Source organism: Silene latifolia, unplaced genomic scaffold (genome assembly GCF_048544455.1).
Source record: "Silene latifolia isolate original U9 population unplaced genomic scaffold, ASM4854445v1 scaffold_20.1, whole genome shotgun sequence".
Lineage (NCBI taxonomy): Eukaryota > Viridiplantae > Streptophyta > Magnoliopsida > Caryophyllales > Caryophyllaceae > Silene > Silene latifolia.
Window position 1 is genome coordinate 8,833,465 of NW_027413163.1, and position 20,584 is coordinate 8,854,048.

Sequence of the window (20,584 nt, forward strand, 5' to 3'; positions counted from 1 at the left end):
AGTATAATTAAAACGACAAATGTTTTACACCTTATATTTTGTTTTGTAGACCACTTCTTATTCATAACAAATGGCAACACCAACTCCTAATGCTACACCACTCGCTACTTCATCTTGGCTCCGATCCTTTATGGATCGATGTAAACTTGAAAAGAATGGGTCAAATTTCTCCGAGTGGGATGCCCAACTCAAATTAGCCGCCGAGGGTGACGACAAGCTTCGTTACCTTACCGAGGCCTCTCCACCCGAACCCTCCACTAGGTCCACCGCGGCCACTAGGGAAGCCTATGAGGTTTACCAAAAGGAGTCCGCCGCAATGAAAAATGTATTAATATTTGCGATGGAGGCGGAACTCCAAAGGAGAGCCTTCTAAATGGGCAATGCTAATGAGATTTACTCCAAACTTGTGACCATGTTTTCACAAACTCCGCGGATCGTCCAATATGAGGCGGCCGCGGCATTCTTTGATCTCGACTTCAAAGAGGGCCAAAAAGTTAGCCCTCATGTGCTCAAACTCATGGAGCTTGTCGAGACCTTGAAGATTCAAAAGGTTGAAATCCCCAAAGAACTCATCGTAGATAGGATTCTACACTCCTTGTCTAAGGTTAAGGCATATGTGCAATTCCGGGTGAATTTCAACATGCAAGACAAGGATGTGTCTCTTGAGGAGTTTCACAAGTTACTTGTGCAAGCCGAGAGGGACATGGGGTTAAATGTGAACCCTCCCAAGGATGTGCTTAACATAAGCACAAAGAGTAAGGGGAAGTTCAAGAAGAATGGGAGAAAGGGCAAGAAGCAAGCTCCCACATTCACCAAAGCTAAGTCTTGTGAAGCTAGCACCTCCAAAGTCAAGAAGGGTCCTCTTGATAAGTGCCATTATTGTAATGGCATGGGACATTGGAAAAGAAATTGTTCCAAATACCTTGGTGATATCAAAGCTGGAAAGATCACTCCAGTAGGTAAATGACTAACCTTCTTTTATGTTTCTAAATTCAACTATGGTATTATGATGCAAAGTTGTGATAATGTATCTCCCTTTTTATTGTAAATAGGGCCGCCACCAAGCAAAGACAAAGGAAAAGAAAAGCAAGCATAAGAAACCATGAAGAAGCTAAGGATAGCTTTTATGGAGCTTTGTTTTTCATTGTCTTATTTTAAGTTATGTTTTGAATTTTAGAACTTTAAGTTTCCGTGTTCGACATGGAAAGGTATTTTGGATAATGGTTTGTATTTTGGATGATAGTGACTTGGTTTGCAACCCAAGTCACCCGTTTTATCATTTATCCTTTATGTTCTAAAATTTCATCTTTAAATGCTTGCGTTTTGAAACATAAGATTATTCACTTAAAAGTGATCTAATAGACAATTATAATGACGGGTTTCATTATATGTCCACATGCTTAAGGCTTGTGTATGATCATTTATGAAGTGATTTTGAGTCTATGAGCTCTCTTAAAGGTATGTCAATCACCAAGTACACACATGAAATCAATTAATATTAGTCTGTCTATGAGATAGTTCTCCTTATACTTCAACATCATTGATTAGTGTCTCATATACTATCTTTGAATATATAGTGTATTTATTCTAAAGATAAAGTGGGAGAAAAATGAGGACACAACACACAAGGCAAGATAAAATTGTGTACTTGTGTAAATGTAGATCTACACAAGAGAAAATGATTTGAATAAAGGTATATCTATTTACATAGTATACCAAATAGATGAGATCTATGGTCTCAAGTTAGTTCTATATAACTAATGAGACCAAGTGTAGTAATCATAAAGTAATCATAAGAGTAAATTCTCAAAATAACTACACGAGGAGACCAAAAGAAGTTTTGGATAAAAATGACTAATGTAAAGTCTTAACAAGTTTTGACTAAGTTCTATATGATAAATTTTGACCAAATAGTTTCAATCATGAGTTTTACTTAAGAGCCTAAATGAATCAAAGTAACATACTAGTTATGATCAAGATTAAGTTGCAAAGATTGATATTCCGATATCTTCAATAGCCAACGTTTTAACCACGCAAATGTCATTACTTAACCTCGCTAGGAAATGGTTAATCCTCTTTCCGAAAGAGTATTCCGAAGGACGTATTCTAAATATTGTTTATATTTGAATAATGACATTACTACACATCATTATGACATGAGTGTGTTAGAGATTTAAAAATCTCTTTCCGTAAGGTTGAGATGAGACCACTTCAAAATAGGCTTTTTGAAAGGATATGATGGGAACATATATGGTTTTATCCTAGTAACTTGGCAAAGCAATTTATATTTATATCTTTGACAAATTTTGATTGAGAAGTCAATTTCGAAATATGTTGAATTGAGTGGGAGTTAGGAAATTCTCATGTGAAGACATGGAATTTAGTGGGAGCTATCATCCTTGAATGTATAAAACTCATTACTCATTAAAGAATGACGAGCCAATGCCTTCTTTCATGAAGAAGCTTTTGAGTTTTCAATTCTGGATGAAAATGGACAATGATGAATCCAATTACATCATGGGATGTTGGATTAGTATTAAAGAGATACACATCGTATCAACATATACATAGGTTATTCATATGAATGAAAATGGGATTACCGTTAGCAGTCATGGTAGTTCATTGAACCTGAGAACGGTTGATCTCATGATTATTAGTGACTAATGTTTCCGCCATTAGAATAATCATATACATGTCCAATTATGAATCATATGCATAAGAGCATGATGAATGATTTGTGAGCCATAACAGAAACGTCATGAATTCTCGAGTAGAATCCGATGAGCGATTTCAGTGATTGACGGAATGTTCCATTGTGTGTTAAGAGGTTGCACATATTGTAGAAAATCCGAGCACATATGAGGATTTATGAGAATCCCAAATATTTCAAGCCTAGAAAGAGAAATGAGAAGTTTTGGATAGATGCTTGGTTGAATAAGAGGTTATTCAAGATAATCTATCCTAGTTAAGCTGGGACTTGTGAGAAGTACTAAGCTAATAATCTTGTCAACTATTACAAGATTCTACAAAACATATACCTAGTGCATTGTGTGTGGATGGAATACTTGATCGGTACAATTTGTATTATTCATCGCAAATTCGTTCGTTATGAGATGATCGATAAGAAAGTTCTTTCAAGTTAAAGAACCAAAACCAAGGTCGAGAACCTTGATGTGTACTTGGTAAAATTCATGGTATGAGAACATGAATGTGAAGGAAATTGCAAGTGTAAAAAGTTTGAACACATGGACACATGGGATGTTAAACTTCTATTGCAATCAATAAGTGTTTACACTTATGATAAACATCACAAGGTTGTAATATGATATTGACTACCCGGGTGTGATGTCGACACTTGTCGTTTGAATTATTATTAACTCACCTTGAACGTTGTTGTATCCAAACGGGTTGTAGAGACAATTGAACCCCGTTAAAGTGAACATGGATTAACATTGTTTTTGCCCATAGTTACTTGTATGAGGTGACGTCTCGAAGTGACTAGAGTGTGATGCGATTGATGGCAAGTTCAAGTGCCATAGAGTCATGTGAGATGACTAGTCGATCACATAAGATGTTAGGAACATTTTGTCGGGCCTTATGACCGCTTATAGAGTTCTGGCAAATTTATATAGCCTGGTCGTGGCGAGAGCTACTATAGTATTCAAAATGAGTCGATTCTTTTGACTAAAGGCTATTCACCTAAGATGGCACAGTTTCAAATTAACTTTGATTTATGTTACTACGACCTTCGTAAATGGGGTCAAATGGGCATATTTTGGGTTATGATGGTTGTGGCTAGTCGAAGGGAATGAGTGCAATAGGAATTGTCCACCCCTAGTCAGGGTTATAACAATATCTCAGGGCCACTCGAGGAGTAATGAACTGGAAATGCGTGGCCACGCTCGGAAGATATCCAGAGTGGATAAATCCGGTCAATCAGTTATTCTCCAGATCGAGGAAACCACTCTCGATATGATCACTTGCAAGTACGACCGGAAAGACACCTTGCATTGAGTGGGAGATAGTAATAGGGCAAGAGAATTGGTGATGCACACTTGTCGAGGACAAGTGGGAGATTGTTGGAATATGTGTCCTCCGACAATAATGCGATCACGACTGTTGATCATGATGATCACATGTTTAAGTCTCATTAAAATGAATACAATTGGGAAGTAATATTGTTACTGTCAACTGGTCAACATATATCGGTAATGATTGGTCGACTAGAGTTTGACATTCTTGTCGTGTGACGGTGGTGATCAGTTGACCCCCTAGGTCATACCTAAAGGGCAACACTCTTAATTGATTATTTAATTAATCGTATAATGTTACGAGTTAATTAAATTACTTGAAAATTGACGGACGATTTTGGAAGTAAAATTTACGTATCAAATTGAAATGTGATTAAATGAGATACGGTCAGAGTAACTGAATTGTATCATTACTCGGATGAAATAATTGTTTAATATAACAATTAAAATTGAATGAATTGTTATAAATACAATCAGTTGTGATTTATAAATTGGTAAAATTTTTGGCACAAGTAAATATGAAATTACTAAGTCAATTTTTGTATGTGACGTATTTTTATTAATACGTTGATTTTTAATATGTTAAAAATACATAACAAATATATGTGACATGTGACATGTAACATATAGACAATTGACAAAAATAATATGGAATCCATATTATAGAATGGGCCGAAAATTAGAAGGGTTTATACTAATTATATGTTGCTTGTAATTAGTGGAAAACACAATGATTAAAAGGAAACCTAGCCATGCAAGCCTATTGTTCCTTGTGAAGAACAATTTCTCCATGCATTGGCTCACCCTAAAGCTCCTCTTACACGGTTTTGGGGAAGCAAATGTGATCATTGTTTTTCTTTAATTTTGCCTAATAATATACTAAAGGTAGTGTATTATATCCATTCTATTCACTCATCCAAAATCACAAGTTCTAGTGAGAAGAAAAATCCCCTCTTCTTCTCTCTTAAAAACCGAAATTTATAAGAGTTTTATAAAAAGTTTTGGTTCAATTTTCTACTAAAATTAATATTATACTAGTATTGTAATATTAATTAGATTAAGTGTTAAGCCTTGGGTATAATACATAGGGAGAGATCTTACACTTAGGGGGCGTTTGGTATGGGAAAGGGAAAGAGAATGAGATCAAGTAAGGGAAATGAGGGGTAAGGTATAGAACTCCTTTGAATTAAACTTGTTGTTTGGTTATGATCTTGTAAGGGAATGATGTATCCCCTAATTCCCTTTGTGGTTGTTTGGTTGTTAAAGAAGGGAATCAATCTAATATTACGATTTTTTCTTATAAACAAATTTTTTCATACTTTTTTTAATGTTACGACTTACCAACTATTTTTTCCAGTTCATTTTTTTTTTCTACCTTTTTTTTGTGATTTTTTATGTTACTTTTTTTCAACAACTTTTTTTATTCTTTTATGTTATTCAGTATTTTTTTTGGTTATGCAACCTTTTTCAAGTAAACATATTTTTTTAATACAACTTTTTTTCGAAATAATTTTATTCATCAACGCAAAATATTACTTCTTGTCCAAAATACGAAACATTGTTCCAAGTGACAACCGTAAAAATGTTCAAAAGCAAAAAACGATTATAAGTTCAACCTACTAGTTTTTCATAGACTCAAACATCGACATCATTTTAAGTAAAAAGACTTTTGACATATACGCATTTCAATTCATCGGGACACTTGAAGAAAATCATGAGCTTATTTGGTTGGGCCGTCAAGATCGGAGCTACTTCCAAAGCTTCTTGCGGTGTAATACCTTCCAAAGCAAGTAGTACATCTAGCACTTTTTCACTCTTCTCGCTTATTTCTCTCTCACGTTCATCAGCACGTTGCTCACGTTCATCAGCTCGGAACATCACATTAGCCATGGTAGAAAGATGAACATTCATGTCTTTCATAAAACCTTGTAAAGAAGCTAACTCAGAATTGCTAGAACTTCCAGATTCTTTCTTACCTCCCTTGCGCTTAAAAGTGTGTTCTCGCTTCACTTTTTTTAATGGAGGGGTAGACTCTGCATTACCACTAACAATGGCATCCTCTTCATCACTTGAATCAATCATAACTTGCACGGTAGCAGATTTCTCCATATTATCAATAGCTTCAACAAAACCCTCAGCCGGTTTTCCAGTCGCATAATCTTTGCCATAAACTTCCAACAATGCATTCAAGTGAGGAAAAGCATGTCCATACAAGTTTTTGCAGTTTGGATGTACCTAACAATTTTACACATTTGATTTAATTACCAAATTAATTGCTTTTGAACTAAAAAAATAATATATAAAAAAATAGCTGTAAACTTATATTACCTTACAATACTCATCATACACTGATCTCTCCACCGAAATCATTTGTCTCTCATCATCCCACTTGAAGCCACTTGTACCTAACATCTGAACAATTGCTCTAAATTTGGTTACAAGTGTCTTGAGTCTAGAATCAATGTGTGGCAATGCTTTCAGACCACAACCAGGAATAGCCTTGCTAATAATTTCTTCTAACCGTACCATGTAACCATTTCTAAATCCATTTTCACATTTCCAGTGTGGATCGGCATTCAAGTCAGACAAAGCCGCTACCAAAGCATTATCTTCTTCTTTGGTCCAAAAACGTTTGTTCTTGCCTCTTCCACCTGCACTAGCAACTCCAATAGCACCTCCACTAGCAGTACTTTCATCCATCCTACTAAAACATTATAACAGAAAGTAGACAACACCAATCTAATTTAATTAAAAAAAAAAAATCATAACATTGTATTAAATAATACAAACATTAACAAGTTTAATTTGATGCTCAAACATAACATACAATCCAAATGATAGAAAGTAAAGCAACTTAACACCAAGTATTCTAAAAAGAATGAAAATATAAACTAGTCAATCCGATTTCTAGCTCTCCAATTGTTGAACATGCTTTGAGCTAATGAATTTCTCTTATCTGTCCATGAGTCGGTTACATTAATAGAGGTTATGTACTCCACCTCATCATCATCACTTTCATCACCATCACTCTCAATTTCTTCATATAACTCATCGTCATCAAATGATTCAGGAGACATATATCTCTTCACCAAATTATGTAATAAAGCGCATGCAAGTACAATACGGCCATGTGTTTGTAAACTAAACCAAGAAGGACTTCTAAGTATTCCCCATCTTCCCTTAAGTAACCCGAAGCATCGTTCGATCACGTTTCTAGCTTGTGCATGCCTTAAGTTGAAATATTCCTCGGCGGTCTGAGGTCGATGAGGACCACTATTCCACTCTTTAAGATGGTAAAGATGACCTCTAAATGGTGCTAGAAATCCATCTCCATTAGTGTAGCCACCATCACATAAGTAATAACAACCTTAAGACATTAAAAAAACGCTATTTAATTATGTAATTATTAATGTAAGTCGGATTTTAATTAAATATATTTTGTTAATTGAATTACCTTTTGGCACTTTTAAACCATTGGGCCTAGAAATAGCATCTCGAAGAATACGACCATCATGTGCAGATCCCTCCCAACCAGGTAAGACATATATAAATTCCATTTCAGGAGAACATACTCCTAGTACATTCGTTGTAAGGTTACCTTTTCTTGTCCGATATTTAGACCGATCAGCGGTAGGTACATTTACATAAATCATTGTACCATCAAGTGCACCTAAACAATTCTACATGAAAAAAAAATATTTAAAATGAAGTTATATGTCTACTATGGTTAAACACAAGAGATATTTATAGTACCTTGAAATATTTCCATCTATCATCCTCGCAATCTTCTGGTATTGGTGTAGGTTTTTTAAGCAACACAACATGCAACTTCAATATTGCCATTAAACAAGCATGAAATTGTCTACTAACACTTTCACCACTTCTATAAAAATGTGCACCTATCATTCTATTTTTTTTATGGTGTGCCACTGTGTATAAGAAACCTGCAACAATTTCTTCCAACCTCATGTTTTTTGTTCCACTTAGACCCCCCACATCTCTTATCATTTCTAAAAGTACACCAAATGTTCCACGATCAATACGAAGAAAGTTTCTACACATAGTGTCACTTTCCCTAATCATTCTATTCAAGTTATACATTCTTCGTTTTCTTCTAGTTCGTTTATCTAATGTTAAATATTGAGAGTCATGTATGCTCTTCCTAATGGTATACCACATCAAATGTAGCAATACAACACACTTCATTATGATAATAACATATCGTATAAAGTCCAAATTTCTCCTCCTTCTCAAAGAAAGATCACTACGAGCCATTTCTGTAAACAAGAAAACATGAATAATACCATATCATTTGTCTAACACATACCCACAACTATATTTACTTAATAAACTCAATAAACTCAATTTACTTAATTAAAATTAAGTGGGCTGAAAGTAAAATGACGTTAACTAGTCTTGTGTTTACTATCTACTCATTGTCGTGGAAGCTTTTGAGGCAGGGACTACCATTGCAATTCTCTCTGTCTAAGGTTTCATAGTCAGCTCGACATAGTACTCAATTGTTCGGTCTGTCTAAGGAACAACAAAATACTATTTTAAATTCAGCAATCCTTTTATATTTTAAATTGTGACCGTAGCAAACTGACTGGTACTCGCAAAGGAAATAGGCAATGTACTGTTATTTCCGACAGGGTAGTTTCTTGCCTGGTAAGGTTGAGGGTTTTGTGCTGGAACAAGAAACGCCGAGTTGGCGTTAGCAACCAGGTTTCGATAACCATTAGGGAAATACGGGTGGTATCTTTGCTGTAAGGCTGATATCATTGAGTTACGATGATGGTAAGGGTTATCACCGTCCCCTCTCTGATAGTGCTGAACTTCAGTCCTCTGATTATTTTGCCTATGATGGACAAAGTCATTTTCATGTGACTGATAGTGCTCTATTAGTGCCTGACTACTCATGTACACCTTGTTACATATTCGGCATGCTAACCCGCTTGAGTTCGAACCATATGATCTCGATTGGTCATACTATTGAATTCGTCAAGCGTAAATTAGAGATAACAACTATGTCAAGAACAATTATGTCAAGCACAATTAAAATCCTAAATCAGAAAAATTGAACAATAATAACCCTACATCAGAAAAATTGAATAATAAGAACCCTAAATCAAAAAAGTTGAACAATAAGAACCCTAAATAAGAAAAATTGAACAATAAAAACCCTAAATTAAACATGAATAAGTCCATACTTTACAAAAGCAAAAATTAAAACTAAAAAACAAAATATAAAAGGATGAATTTTTTAGAGAAAAGAGGACAAACATTGAAGAGAGAAGGGAGAAGTGACGGCAGATAGGACGACCGACGGTGAGGTGGCGACAGGCGGCGACGACAGGCGGCAGAGCAACAACGTTGTTTTTTTTTTTTTTTGAAAGGCTACGTTGTTTGTAGTGAAGGAGGAAAATAGATGGGTAAGGAAGGGAATGAAAATCTAAACCTTGGGGGGGCAGTGGTATCAGTTTAGAATTATTAGGAGGTTTGTTAATAGGATAGATGGGTAAAGGGTATCATTAATTTGCTTAACCAAACAATAACAAAGGGAATCATCAGTCCTTATTCCCTTACCCTTTCCTAATTACCCCCAACCAAACGCCCCCTTAGATCTTTATTCTTCCATTGGAAAAGCTCAAGAACAAGAAGAGAAAGGTGATCTCTCTTGTGCCCTAATAGCCGAAATCTACTATGTAAGGACATGATTTCTCCTCTATTTATATTATTGTTTGCATGCATAAGATCCGTTTTAATTTTATGACAAATTAGTTTAGACATATATGAGTATGTTAACATGTATAAAGATCTACATTTCCTTCAAAAAGACGTTTGACAGAATTAAGGAGATAATAGCCAAGCCACCAGTGCTCATGCCTCCTCAACGAGATCGGCCTCATGGTTTATATCTCATAGTGACCGAAACAACTATGGGGGCTATGCTCGCACAAACTGTTGGGAAAGAAGAAAGAGCTATCTACTACCTTAGTAAGAAGTTCTTGGAGTATGAGTGTAAGTACACACCGCTCGAAAAGACATGCCTCGCTCTTGTGTGGGCAAAAAAGATGCTACGTCACTACATGCTTAGCTACTCTGTCAAGGTGTATTCCAAGATGGATCCAGTTAAATACCTCTTCGAAAAACCCGTTCTCAACGGACGCTTGGCAAGATGGACCTTAATGCTCTCAGAGTTCGATCTCAATTATGTACCTCTGAAGTTTATAAAGGGGCGCGCCGTTGCCGAACTCTTTGTAGATAATCCTATCAACGACACCCAAGCAGTAGACACGTGGTCATTTCCAGACAAGAACATACTACAAACTAGTGTAGACTCTTGAGACCTTTATTTTGATAGAGCATCGAATCTAAGAGGATTTGGAAAAGGAGTGTTGCTTATTTCTCCTGAAGGTGAGCACACACCACACTCTGTCAAACTCGACTTTGAGGTGACAAATAACGCAGCAGAATATGAAGCTTGCCTCATTTGGCTACAAGCAGCAGTAAGTTTAGGCATCAAAAATCTTCGAGTTCACGGGGACTCATCCCTGATCATCAACCAAATTGTAACACCCACATATACCAAGGAGCCTTAACAAGACCTTACCTAGCATATAAAGGCGTTACCATCTCGGTTGCCCGAGGAAAGCAATCATCAAAACTCGATAAAAGAACAATTATAACTTATTACAAGGTTAAACAAAACTACCGATACAGAAGATACAACTCAACATCCTTATGTGAACTATCTCTGTCGTAACTCGTGAAAGACCCATCCCTACCAAGACTCCAGCTAACATCCAAGACATCACCTGTAAGACCGACAGCTCACCATAAGGGATCACGACAGACACAACAAAAGCAAACAAGAAACAACCACACAAGGTCAGTAACTGCGGACAATATATCAAAAATAACCAACTCACTACAGACACAACAAAACACACACACAAGCCACAACTACTCCAATCGTTCACCGTCACCGACTGTCCACTGGACCAGCCCTGCCATTGGGGGACCGCAGCCGTACCCACCAAATCCTCGCTCATCACATCGAGTGATAAACCCATGCCCATTAATGTGCACATCCTTTCCTGTGGCGAGTTCCATAGAGGGCGAATCAAGGGCGTGAAGCCACTCCCGCAAGTGACTCCACTCAGCCAGGGACGCACCCCAAAGATCACAGACAGCTATACAATGATCACCAACACGTCAACCGAAACAACACAACACCCACCGATTATCACAATCTATCAATCACACCGACACAACATTAACCAACTCATATCGAAAGACACACTAGACACCCAACAGTACTGAGTAGGCGAACCTACCTCTAGCCAACCGCAGCGATTCCGAGTCCGACCACAAGATATCAATCAACCAATCAACCCACCTATCCAAGCAGTACAAAACACCTATTACTATCCCTACAACCCTAAAAGAAACAACAACGACAACGATGATGATGGTGACATACCTACGCATAATGTATCGGCGTCAAAACCGCTACCCGACTCAAGCAACCCATCCTTACGGCACAAGCATACTCAAAGGCCTCCATGGAAAAAACTAGGGTGAAAGGGAGAAGGAGGGACGACCTTTCGGTTTTTGGGAAGAGGCGGAAATGATTTGCGATTCTACCAAAACACGATTATAAATCCCCGCTGTAAAGACGCTACTCGATCGAGTAACTAACTTACTCGATCGAGTGGCCTCTACTCGATCGAGCCTCCCCTTTACTCAGTCGAGTGGCCTCGACTAGATCGAGTACCACCCACCCAAAGCTTACCATGACACAAGGTATCTCTCGTAGGGCTTCCCAAATCCCAAGACAAGTCACTAAGGTCGGTCAACGTCAGTCAACGGGTCCCTAAAAGGATGGGTATTACAGTCTTCCCCCCTTAAAAAGAACTTCGTCCCTGAAGTTCGACTCATCCTCTCCCGAACCATACGACATAGAACTAAAGTCGACATTGCCGTTTACCCGACACAGGTCAACAAAACTGTTTAGAAATATTATCCCACTACGTATGTCCATCAAACATCATCATCGTCAACCAGCTAACACACGTCACACACACAATCCTCAACGAACCACTAACATCCTTTTTGAGTCACTGAACACATACCATGCACCACTACGATCAACTCGACTATCACTTTTACTACTACATCCAATTACTTAGACATGCATCAACACAACTACCAGACTATACTTCCATTCATCATCGGTCAACATTTACTACTTACAAAACACACAACCCAACGGGTTTGTCACAAGTTCACCACAATACATGTTTCTGACTTACTCCACATATGTTTCATTATACTCGATTACCCTGACCTTACAACACAATTCCGCTAATAACATTAGAGTCTCAAGTCATCACAGCGAATAACTACCGAAATGAAGTATACAACATTCTATATCATTCGATAATTATTAATTCTTACTCAATTGCACTAAGACCGCCATAAAGCTATCCAAAACAATCATATGAAACTTATGCAAACCGTCATTCACATACTTTAAAATACCACAAAATTGTTATAACTACATTATTTTTCTTTTGCGACATTACTCTTCCCCTCTTAAAAGGAACTTTGTCCCCAAAGTTCACCGTCTCTCAACTTCCCTGTCCCTCAACCGATATAGACTACATTACCTTGACATTATTCATAACTATAAACAACACTAATTCACACAAACACTACTTACTAACGGACATTACGTGATTACAACTCATACAAACGTAAACCATTGAAATTACGTACTACATCACGGATATATGATGTGACAAACTAGCAGCAACCCAACAATTATATATTATACAACCATACTGAACAAGTGAGAATATTATAAACATAGTATACGATTCATCGAATTTGACCGCATACCTTGACTAAGTGACACAAATACCACTTAAAACTGTGTAAAGTGGTCAACATGCATACCCGACTCATAACAGAAACAACACTCTCTTGACATTACTTAACCACGACTCACAAGATATATATATATATATATATATATATATATATATATATATATATATATATATATATATATATATATATATATATATATATATATATATATATATATAAATATGAACTTAAACAACATCACTTGCACACTAAGTTCCTGCAACAATATGTCCTATCATCCCGACGCACCTATATTGCATAAAACTTATCTCATAACTCAACCACAAGCCAATACAAGACCAACGGTGAAGCTAAAACATGTTACTAAACACCAACACCCATGACCTATATAAAAACATCCAAAGATATGAGGATTCAAACAATTCAAACATCGAAATGTGCCTGTAACAGTGACACTCGATCGAGTTGGTCAGGCACTCGATCGAGCTGGCCCTACTCGATCGAGTCCATTAGATACTCGATCGAGCAGGCCGAGATCAGAATACCCCTCCAATGACACACCTGCAGCTACTCTATCGAGTGGAGGGCACTCGATCAAGTTGCCACAAGTCAGAACTTCCCCGGAACTTCAAACATAAGGCATATAATCACATAAATACGAGCCGGGATGATAACCCGACCCACAAATCCTGCATGAAAGTGTAACAGTATTCAAAATACGGCCTTATGGCCCAACATACAAACCAAGTCAAAAAAGTACCAACCGAAAACGAACTAATATCCACCACAAACAATAAATCATAAAAGAAGGAAATGGAATATCATCACTCCTGCTGCTGCTCATCCATCACTGTATCCTCATCATCACCGCCACCCGAAGTGCCTGCTCCCGACGCGCCAAGACCCGCATCACCACCAACTTCAGATTCTGTTCTCACGTGCCAAGGGGTCAAACCACCATAGGGGTACGACTGAGGCTCTCCCCAAGTAGACATATCCACACCATAAGAGTGGAAAACCCCACTGCTGTCCCCGACTCCCCTCCACCAAACCGGGTGAGGTCCCGTGGTCCCAATACCCTGAACATAAGCCATCTCATGTAGGTTCTGGAGTGTCAAGGTAGAAGACATTCTCTCGGCAAGGTAGCTCTCACGCATCTCCGGGCTATCAAAAGAAGGGTAACCAGGGAACTGATACTGTGGTGGCACTGGCTGATGTGGCTGAGTCTCAGCCATCATTTTCCACACTCGACGTGGCCTCCTCCCCACTCTAGATCGGTCCTCCTCCGCTCCCACATTCTCCCCTCCCTTGGCTCGGGCATGACCTGAAGAATCTCTCGATCAATGAGGTACATCTGCCTCGCAGGATGCCCCTCCCCCTCCTCATCCTCGTCAGAATTGGCAGACACCACTGCCGCGGGTAAAGGCCCTATCACTGGGAGGTGCTCAGGAGTTGGTATCCGCATCCAATTCATACCCCACACTCTCCACGCCAAACTACCATCCCCCAAGGTTCTCAACCATTTATGGTCGAGGAAGTAGGCTCGGTCCAAGGTAGGCACTGTGGTGGCCAGAGGAGTATAGGCTGAGGAGGCCTCAAAGGATGTCAGTCTTTCTGCCAACCGAGTGGCAATGGCCCCACAACTCAAGAAGCGGGTGTCGGAAGAAGGCATGTGCGCTAAACTGGCACACACTATGGCAGGGGCACTAAAGGTCACTCTCTGAGACCGCTCGAGGTTAAGGTACGCCATCAATAACATCAACTCATGTGATTTCAACTTACTCACATCCTTTCTCTCATAAATAAGACATGTCAAAGCACGAAGGAAGATCTTCAAAGTGACATGTTGAACATCATTAATCAATATGTTACTCGAAGTAGGAGCTGATTTCCCGGTGAGACAAGGCATGAGACTACTAACCCCACACTCCGTGGGTATGTCCCGAAGAGCTCCCTTGGCGGGCTTAGCAAGGCCAAGGTAAGTAGCAAACAGGTCCATGGTCAAGATAAACCTTGTGTTCATGAGGCGGAAATCCACATTTTGTTCTACCGCTTCGTATTTAAACGAGCTCATGAACTCAAGAGTAAAAAAGGCATATGAGTGCTTTCGGAGGTGATACAGCCCAGTCATCCCCAAGGTCTCAAAGATGTGTTTGACATCGGTCTCAATTCCCAGGTCATCCAAAAGGGTCGTATCTATACAGCGGGTTGGGCTCATCTTACGACTTTGCAAAGCCACAAACCTCTTCCTTTGTGTGAAATCCACAAAGACTACAAACGGGTATTCGGGTACAGCCGGGACTACCGGTCCACTCCCCTCTCCTACCTCGGGCTCAGAAGCCCTCCCTCTCTTGCTCTGTCGGGTTCCCACTGTTGGTCTCGACATCTGTTTCAACATATAATTCAAATATACAACCACATATATATGAAAAACATACAAGGCATCCATGTATGATCATAGAAAGAAGAAACTAGGTACACACTATCACCAACAATCCCAAAATTATAAGTAAAATTCTCAATTCCAGTCATCAGGCGGTCTCTACAGCTGTAAAAATTGTAACAAGTTTGGCATCCTTTTACATTACAACTACTAATTTTGAAAACTTGACATACAAAATAGCTTTACCAACCAACAAATTTCACCAAGAAGTAAAACGAATTTTAGTTTGGGGAACTTTGAAGACGGAGTTTTAAGGCAAATTTTTGAGGGAAATTCATGAAAATCATCTCTAGACATGATGTGTATAACATATATCACCCAATTTTCATCCTTGTACATACAAAAGACAACAAAAAATCAATTCAAATTTCCAAACCCTAGAAAATTCGAGTCACATAAACCCCTATTTTGATTCGATTTATGCATAGATAACCACAATAATCAACAAAAGAAAGCATCTAGATCATATTACAACCATTATAATCAATATTTGACACTTATAAATCGAATTTTCAGCAATTAACACCACCCTACATGCCTTTTTTAATCAATCAAAACATCAAAATAGAATAAATATTCATACCTTGATCAATTAATAGATAAAGGAACAAATTAAGCAAGGGAAAAACGCAAGATTCAAGCACAAATCAACGAGAATTAGAGCACTTTGAGAGAGAGTTTTGAGGTTAGGGTTGGCGGAAAAGAAGAAATAAAGAAAGGATTTAGGAAAGAACGGGTTTATTATCCCGTGTTCAGTGATACTGTAGCAAGCTATTCGATCGAGTAAGTATCTTACTCTATCGAGTGGCCTCCACTCGATCGCGTTGGAGCTACTCGGTCGAGTTTTCGCGATAAATTCCAACATTCCCGACATTATAGCTTCCTAACTAGATCGAATGAGGTCTACTCGGTCTAGTAGGTACTCGTATTCGGTCAAGTAAGGTTAGGTACATGATCCAAAACATAAGATTAACTAAAGATTCCTGCAAAACAGCAATGCGTGTCGATTCCAAAATGAATCCGGAAATCGTCACGGGTCATTACACCCATTCGCGATGAATTACCATCACACCAATATAACGTAGTAAAATGACAAACTTATCGCTTGCGTAACACATTCAAATCCATTCTATGTCAACATTATGCGACCAACTGACTATACTATTAGCTTTCTCATGTATACTTTCATCATGTTTCTTTACTTACGATCACGCATTTGTAACTTTGACAAAATAACTTCTAATCACATCACTCTAATCATACAGCTAACAGTCAACCATTCTTTATTAGTCAAGCACATCAATAATCCAACCTTGTCACATCAACTAACATATATAGCTTACTCCATTTAATCATTACATTGCGGAAGCGTTCATTCATACACCTATCACATCCAGTCCAATGCTATGTTGATGGCCATCACGACAAATTCAAAACTTACCAACCATCCTTATTACCACATACCATACTCACAATTTCTTTCATGTCAAACACTATTTTTAACTACTTGAAACAAACATTACCATCACTACTCTATCCATGCTGTCACGTGTTATAAACATGTCACCACTTCCACAGCTACGCAGATATAGATGCTCATAGTTCTAACCACAATTATACACACTAGCATCCATAAAGAATCGGTTATCGCACATACACTTGTGAGGACAAGTGGGAGTTTGTTGGAGCTTGTGTCCTCCACAAATTAGTGTGATAACATTTGTAAATCTCTTACAGGTTCACAAGGGTATACTTCGTATATTTAATCAGTTGATTAACGTTTACCTAATAACGGTTGGCTTGCTAGAAAGTTTGACGTTATTATCATACAGATGGCGGTGATCAACTGGTCCCTAAAGGTCACACCTATAGGATATGTTTGAGAGATGTGGTTATAGAAATATGATCACATTGATGCCTAATATGACTAAACAGTTAGTCAATGTGTTGATGAGACAATTATTTAATGAAGATTAAATAATATTAGTTGAGACGAATTAACTGTCAATTCGTAAATTGAATATAATAAGTTATATTTAATTAAATGTATGTAATGTTAGCTTGGACGAATTAATCTGTTAATTCGTAATTAAATGTAATCGGTTATATTTAATATCAACAAGATGAATGTGTCATAGTGGTAATAGTGAGGGTACACAAACCAAGAGGTCATGGGTTCGATCCTCACTAGATGACAATTTAACACATTTTATACATTTTTGGAATAACCAAAATAAGGAAATAATACTCCTTATTTCGGTTATATGGGCCGAAAATAAGGAAGAAAATATCTACCCTATTACGAACCTAATTCACGGTTTAAGTAGGTTAGAGGGAGATTATTTTTAGACATAATTTTTCCACTCATTCTCTTGCCTCTTCTCATCAGTAAAACACAAAAAACCTAAATTTTTACAGAAAATTTTAGATCGATTCTAGCATAATCAATAGGGCATATCTCATATCGTCTTGGGTGCAACTGATAGGCGAATATCTATTTTGATATTGTTCTTAGGCCGTATTTGCTAGGACCGAAGGTTATTTCTGAATCCTTTAATTTTGTTTATGTATTTTTATTTTATGACTAGTATCGTCTTCATTAAATTCGTTATAATCCTTAATAATAAGGGAAGTATACAGATTATTTCCCACAAGTGGTATCAGAGCCAAGGCCACGAATTTTAATTTTGATGATTTTCATAAAATTGTTTGTAAACAATAATTAGGGTTTGCGAGAAAAAAATGTAATCGGCTGGATTGTTTTTGAGCCGTGGAATTTTTTTTTTCCGTTTCCGTTACTGTTCACGGATGAACAGTAATTTTAAAAAACAAAAAAAAAAAAATTGTTTTTTTTCCATTCGGTTTTTGCTGAAAAACCGAGAAAAGATTACGGGCTGTTTTTGTTTCTTTTCAGTTTTACCGAGAAAAGATAAAAAAAAAAAAAATTTCTGTTTTTTTGTTTTGTTCACGACATTTACATTTGTATAAAAAAAAAAAAAATTTTTTTTTTTTTTTTTTTTTGGGTTTTCTTGAGACAATAAAAAAGTAGTCTTGTTTTTGTTTTGTTTTGGCAAATTAATTATTGTGAAGCGGTTCATAATTATAAGATACCTAATTATTTTAAAGCAGTTTAAAATTTTGACGGATTGAATTCATATTACAAGTTTAATGTGAATTAAGATTAAATTTATAGTAATTATTGAGGAATTGTCACTTAATTTGATCAATTAAATATGTGGTTTGGATAAATTAATCAACATAATTAAGGAATTGTGTCATGTATGTTTAATTTATTTTTAGTTGATGCATTTTACTTTAATTTTGTTTAATGAATCGATTGAATGAATTTATTTACGTATTTATTTTTGCAATCGGTTGTAAATTGTAATACTTAGTGTGACTTTAGTCAAATTATGTTTTTGTAATGAAGGAAACATGATTTTTTATGTAATTATGAGATCTCGAATCTCCTTTATTTTTAGTTTTGGGTTTTGAAATTAGATTGTAATAAATAGGTTTATTATGTAATTTTAATTATTGTAATTTCAAAGAAGACTAAAGATGGAGATTGGAGCTCACTCCCGCTACATGGATCAAGATGGAACATCAAGACAAGCTTCTTGGGTCCAAGGATGGATTCCAAACTTGTATTTATTGTTCATTTTGATAGGATAGGTCACACTAGGACTTTTACTGTTTTTACGTTTTCATTCTTATTGCTTTTCATTCACATGTTAGTTTATGCATCATATTCCGCCTAAAACCAAACCACCTACTACTAAAATGCATGAAAATTGACTCATATAGGTTGTATGTTAGTTTTCATGGACATACAAATGTCACACACTTGTTAAGCCATCACCTTAGTTTATTCATTCTCGCATGCTAGATATTAGTTCACTTAAAATGAATTAAAATAAAGTTGATGGGATCTTCCTCTAAAATGGAAATTGAGATTAGTCTTTATAAGGGCAAACAACTATGAATCCCTTCTTCGTCGGTAGGCATAATATGACCCCTTCTACGTTGGGTAAGTAGTTGTGTTGACTTAGTTTACCTCAACATCATAGTCCGAAGAGTTTCTCATGATTATGATGGACTAAAGATAGAATTTACAGAAATTTATCGACCAAGAATTCTAACGGTAGAATTAGCTAAAAGGTTAGCTTATCAATTTACAGAGAATTGAGTCTTGGGATCATTTATATAATTCTTGAGGGAGGTCAATTGTATAAATGTTTTGAGTCTTCGCGTTATGACATTAATTCATTAGACTTAAAATCAAAACGATGCACATGCTTATTATTTTTATTCTTCTTTCGCAGTGTAGAACACGATTATTTTTGATAATACTGTTACAACAAATGGCTGGAAATAACGCAATCCCAATGCCTAGTGCCACACTTGATCGCGCGTCATGGCTGAAAATATTCATGGACCAGATGAATCAGTTCACACGTCGAAAAATGACGGGTCCAACTTTGGGGGGAGGCGGCACTACGGAATGCCGCCATTCGACGGTAAGCTCAAGTACTTAATCGAGCCAATACCGGTCAACCAGGCCCCAATGCAGGAGTCAACGAGTCACTCGCTTATAGTGATTTCGTTATGGAAGCGGGTGCGATAAAGAACGTACTCATCTTTGCAATGGAAACCAATTTGCAGAGACGCTTCATTGCCCAAAGTGCAAACAAGATTTTCACTACGCTCACTAACGAGTTCTCAAAAACACCGAGAATCGTTACATATGAGCATACCCGTCGCTTCTTTGATGCGAAACTCCAGAAGGGCCAATCGGTTAGCCCACACATTCTTCACATGATTGAGAACGTCGAGAAGCTGGAGGCACTGAATTGTAAAATCAGTGAGAGCATTGTCATTGACCGAATGCTTCATTCTCTTCATGATGGTTTTGTCCTTTTCAGGGCGAACTATTACATGAATGACTTGAAAAAGAGTCCTCATGAGCTACACTCCCTTCTCGCATGCACTAGTGAAGGATATGAAATTGAGTGGGAGCATGAAGCAGGATGTTCTCACGATTTACAACAAGGGTAAAGGTAAGGGCAAGGCTCATGGCGACCTAGCTGTAGGTAAGCCAAAGTTTAAAAAGCCAGGAAACGGTAAGAGTGCGCCTGGTGAGACTAGTGGCTCACAGGGCAAGGCAAAGAGCAAGGGCGGTGACATAGAGTGCCACCATTGTCACAAGACT

The 20,584-nt window shown here is 37.4% G+C and overlaps 1 protein-coding gene across 1 annotated transcript; it reads right to left on the bottom strand.

The window, feature by feature from the left end:
• Positions 1 to 5,526: 5,526 nt before the first annotated feature.
• LOC141638226 (uncharacterized) lies at positions 5,527 to 9,492 on the bottom strand. Its single transcript, XM_074447643.1, has 2 exons — positions 6,360 to 9,492; positions 5,527 to 6,266 (listed from the first exon to the last, which is right to left on the bottom strand). Exons 1-2 carry the CDS (start codon positions 6,729 to 6,731, stop codon positions 5,685 to 5,687), a joined length of 954 nt encoding a protein of 317 aa, XP_074303744.1. The 5' UTR covers positions 6,732 to 9,492; the 3' UTR covers positions 5,527 to 5,684.
• Between the last annotated feature and the right edge of the window lie 11,092 nt (positions 9,493 to 20,584).

Excerpts from the sequence above, each read along its gene's own strand:
- LOC141638226 (XM_074447643.1), bottom strand. The coding sequence starts at position 6,731 with ATGGATGAAAGTACTGCTAGTGGAGGTGCTATTGGAGTTGCTAGTGCA. Across the intron at positions 6,267-6,359 it reads TGTATGATGAGTATTGTAAG|GTACATCCAAACTGCAAAAA; the intron begins GTAATATAAGTT and ends TAAAATTGTTAG.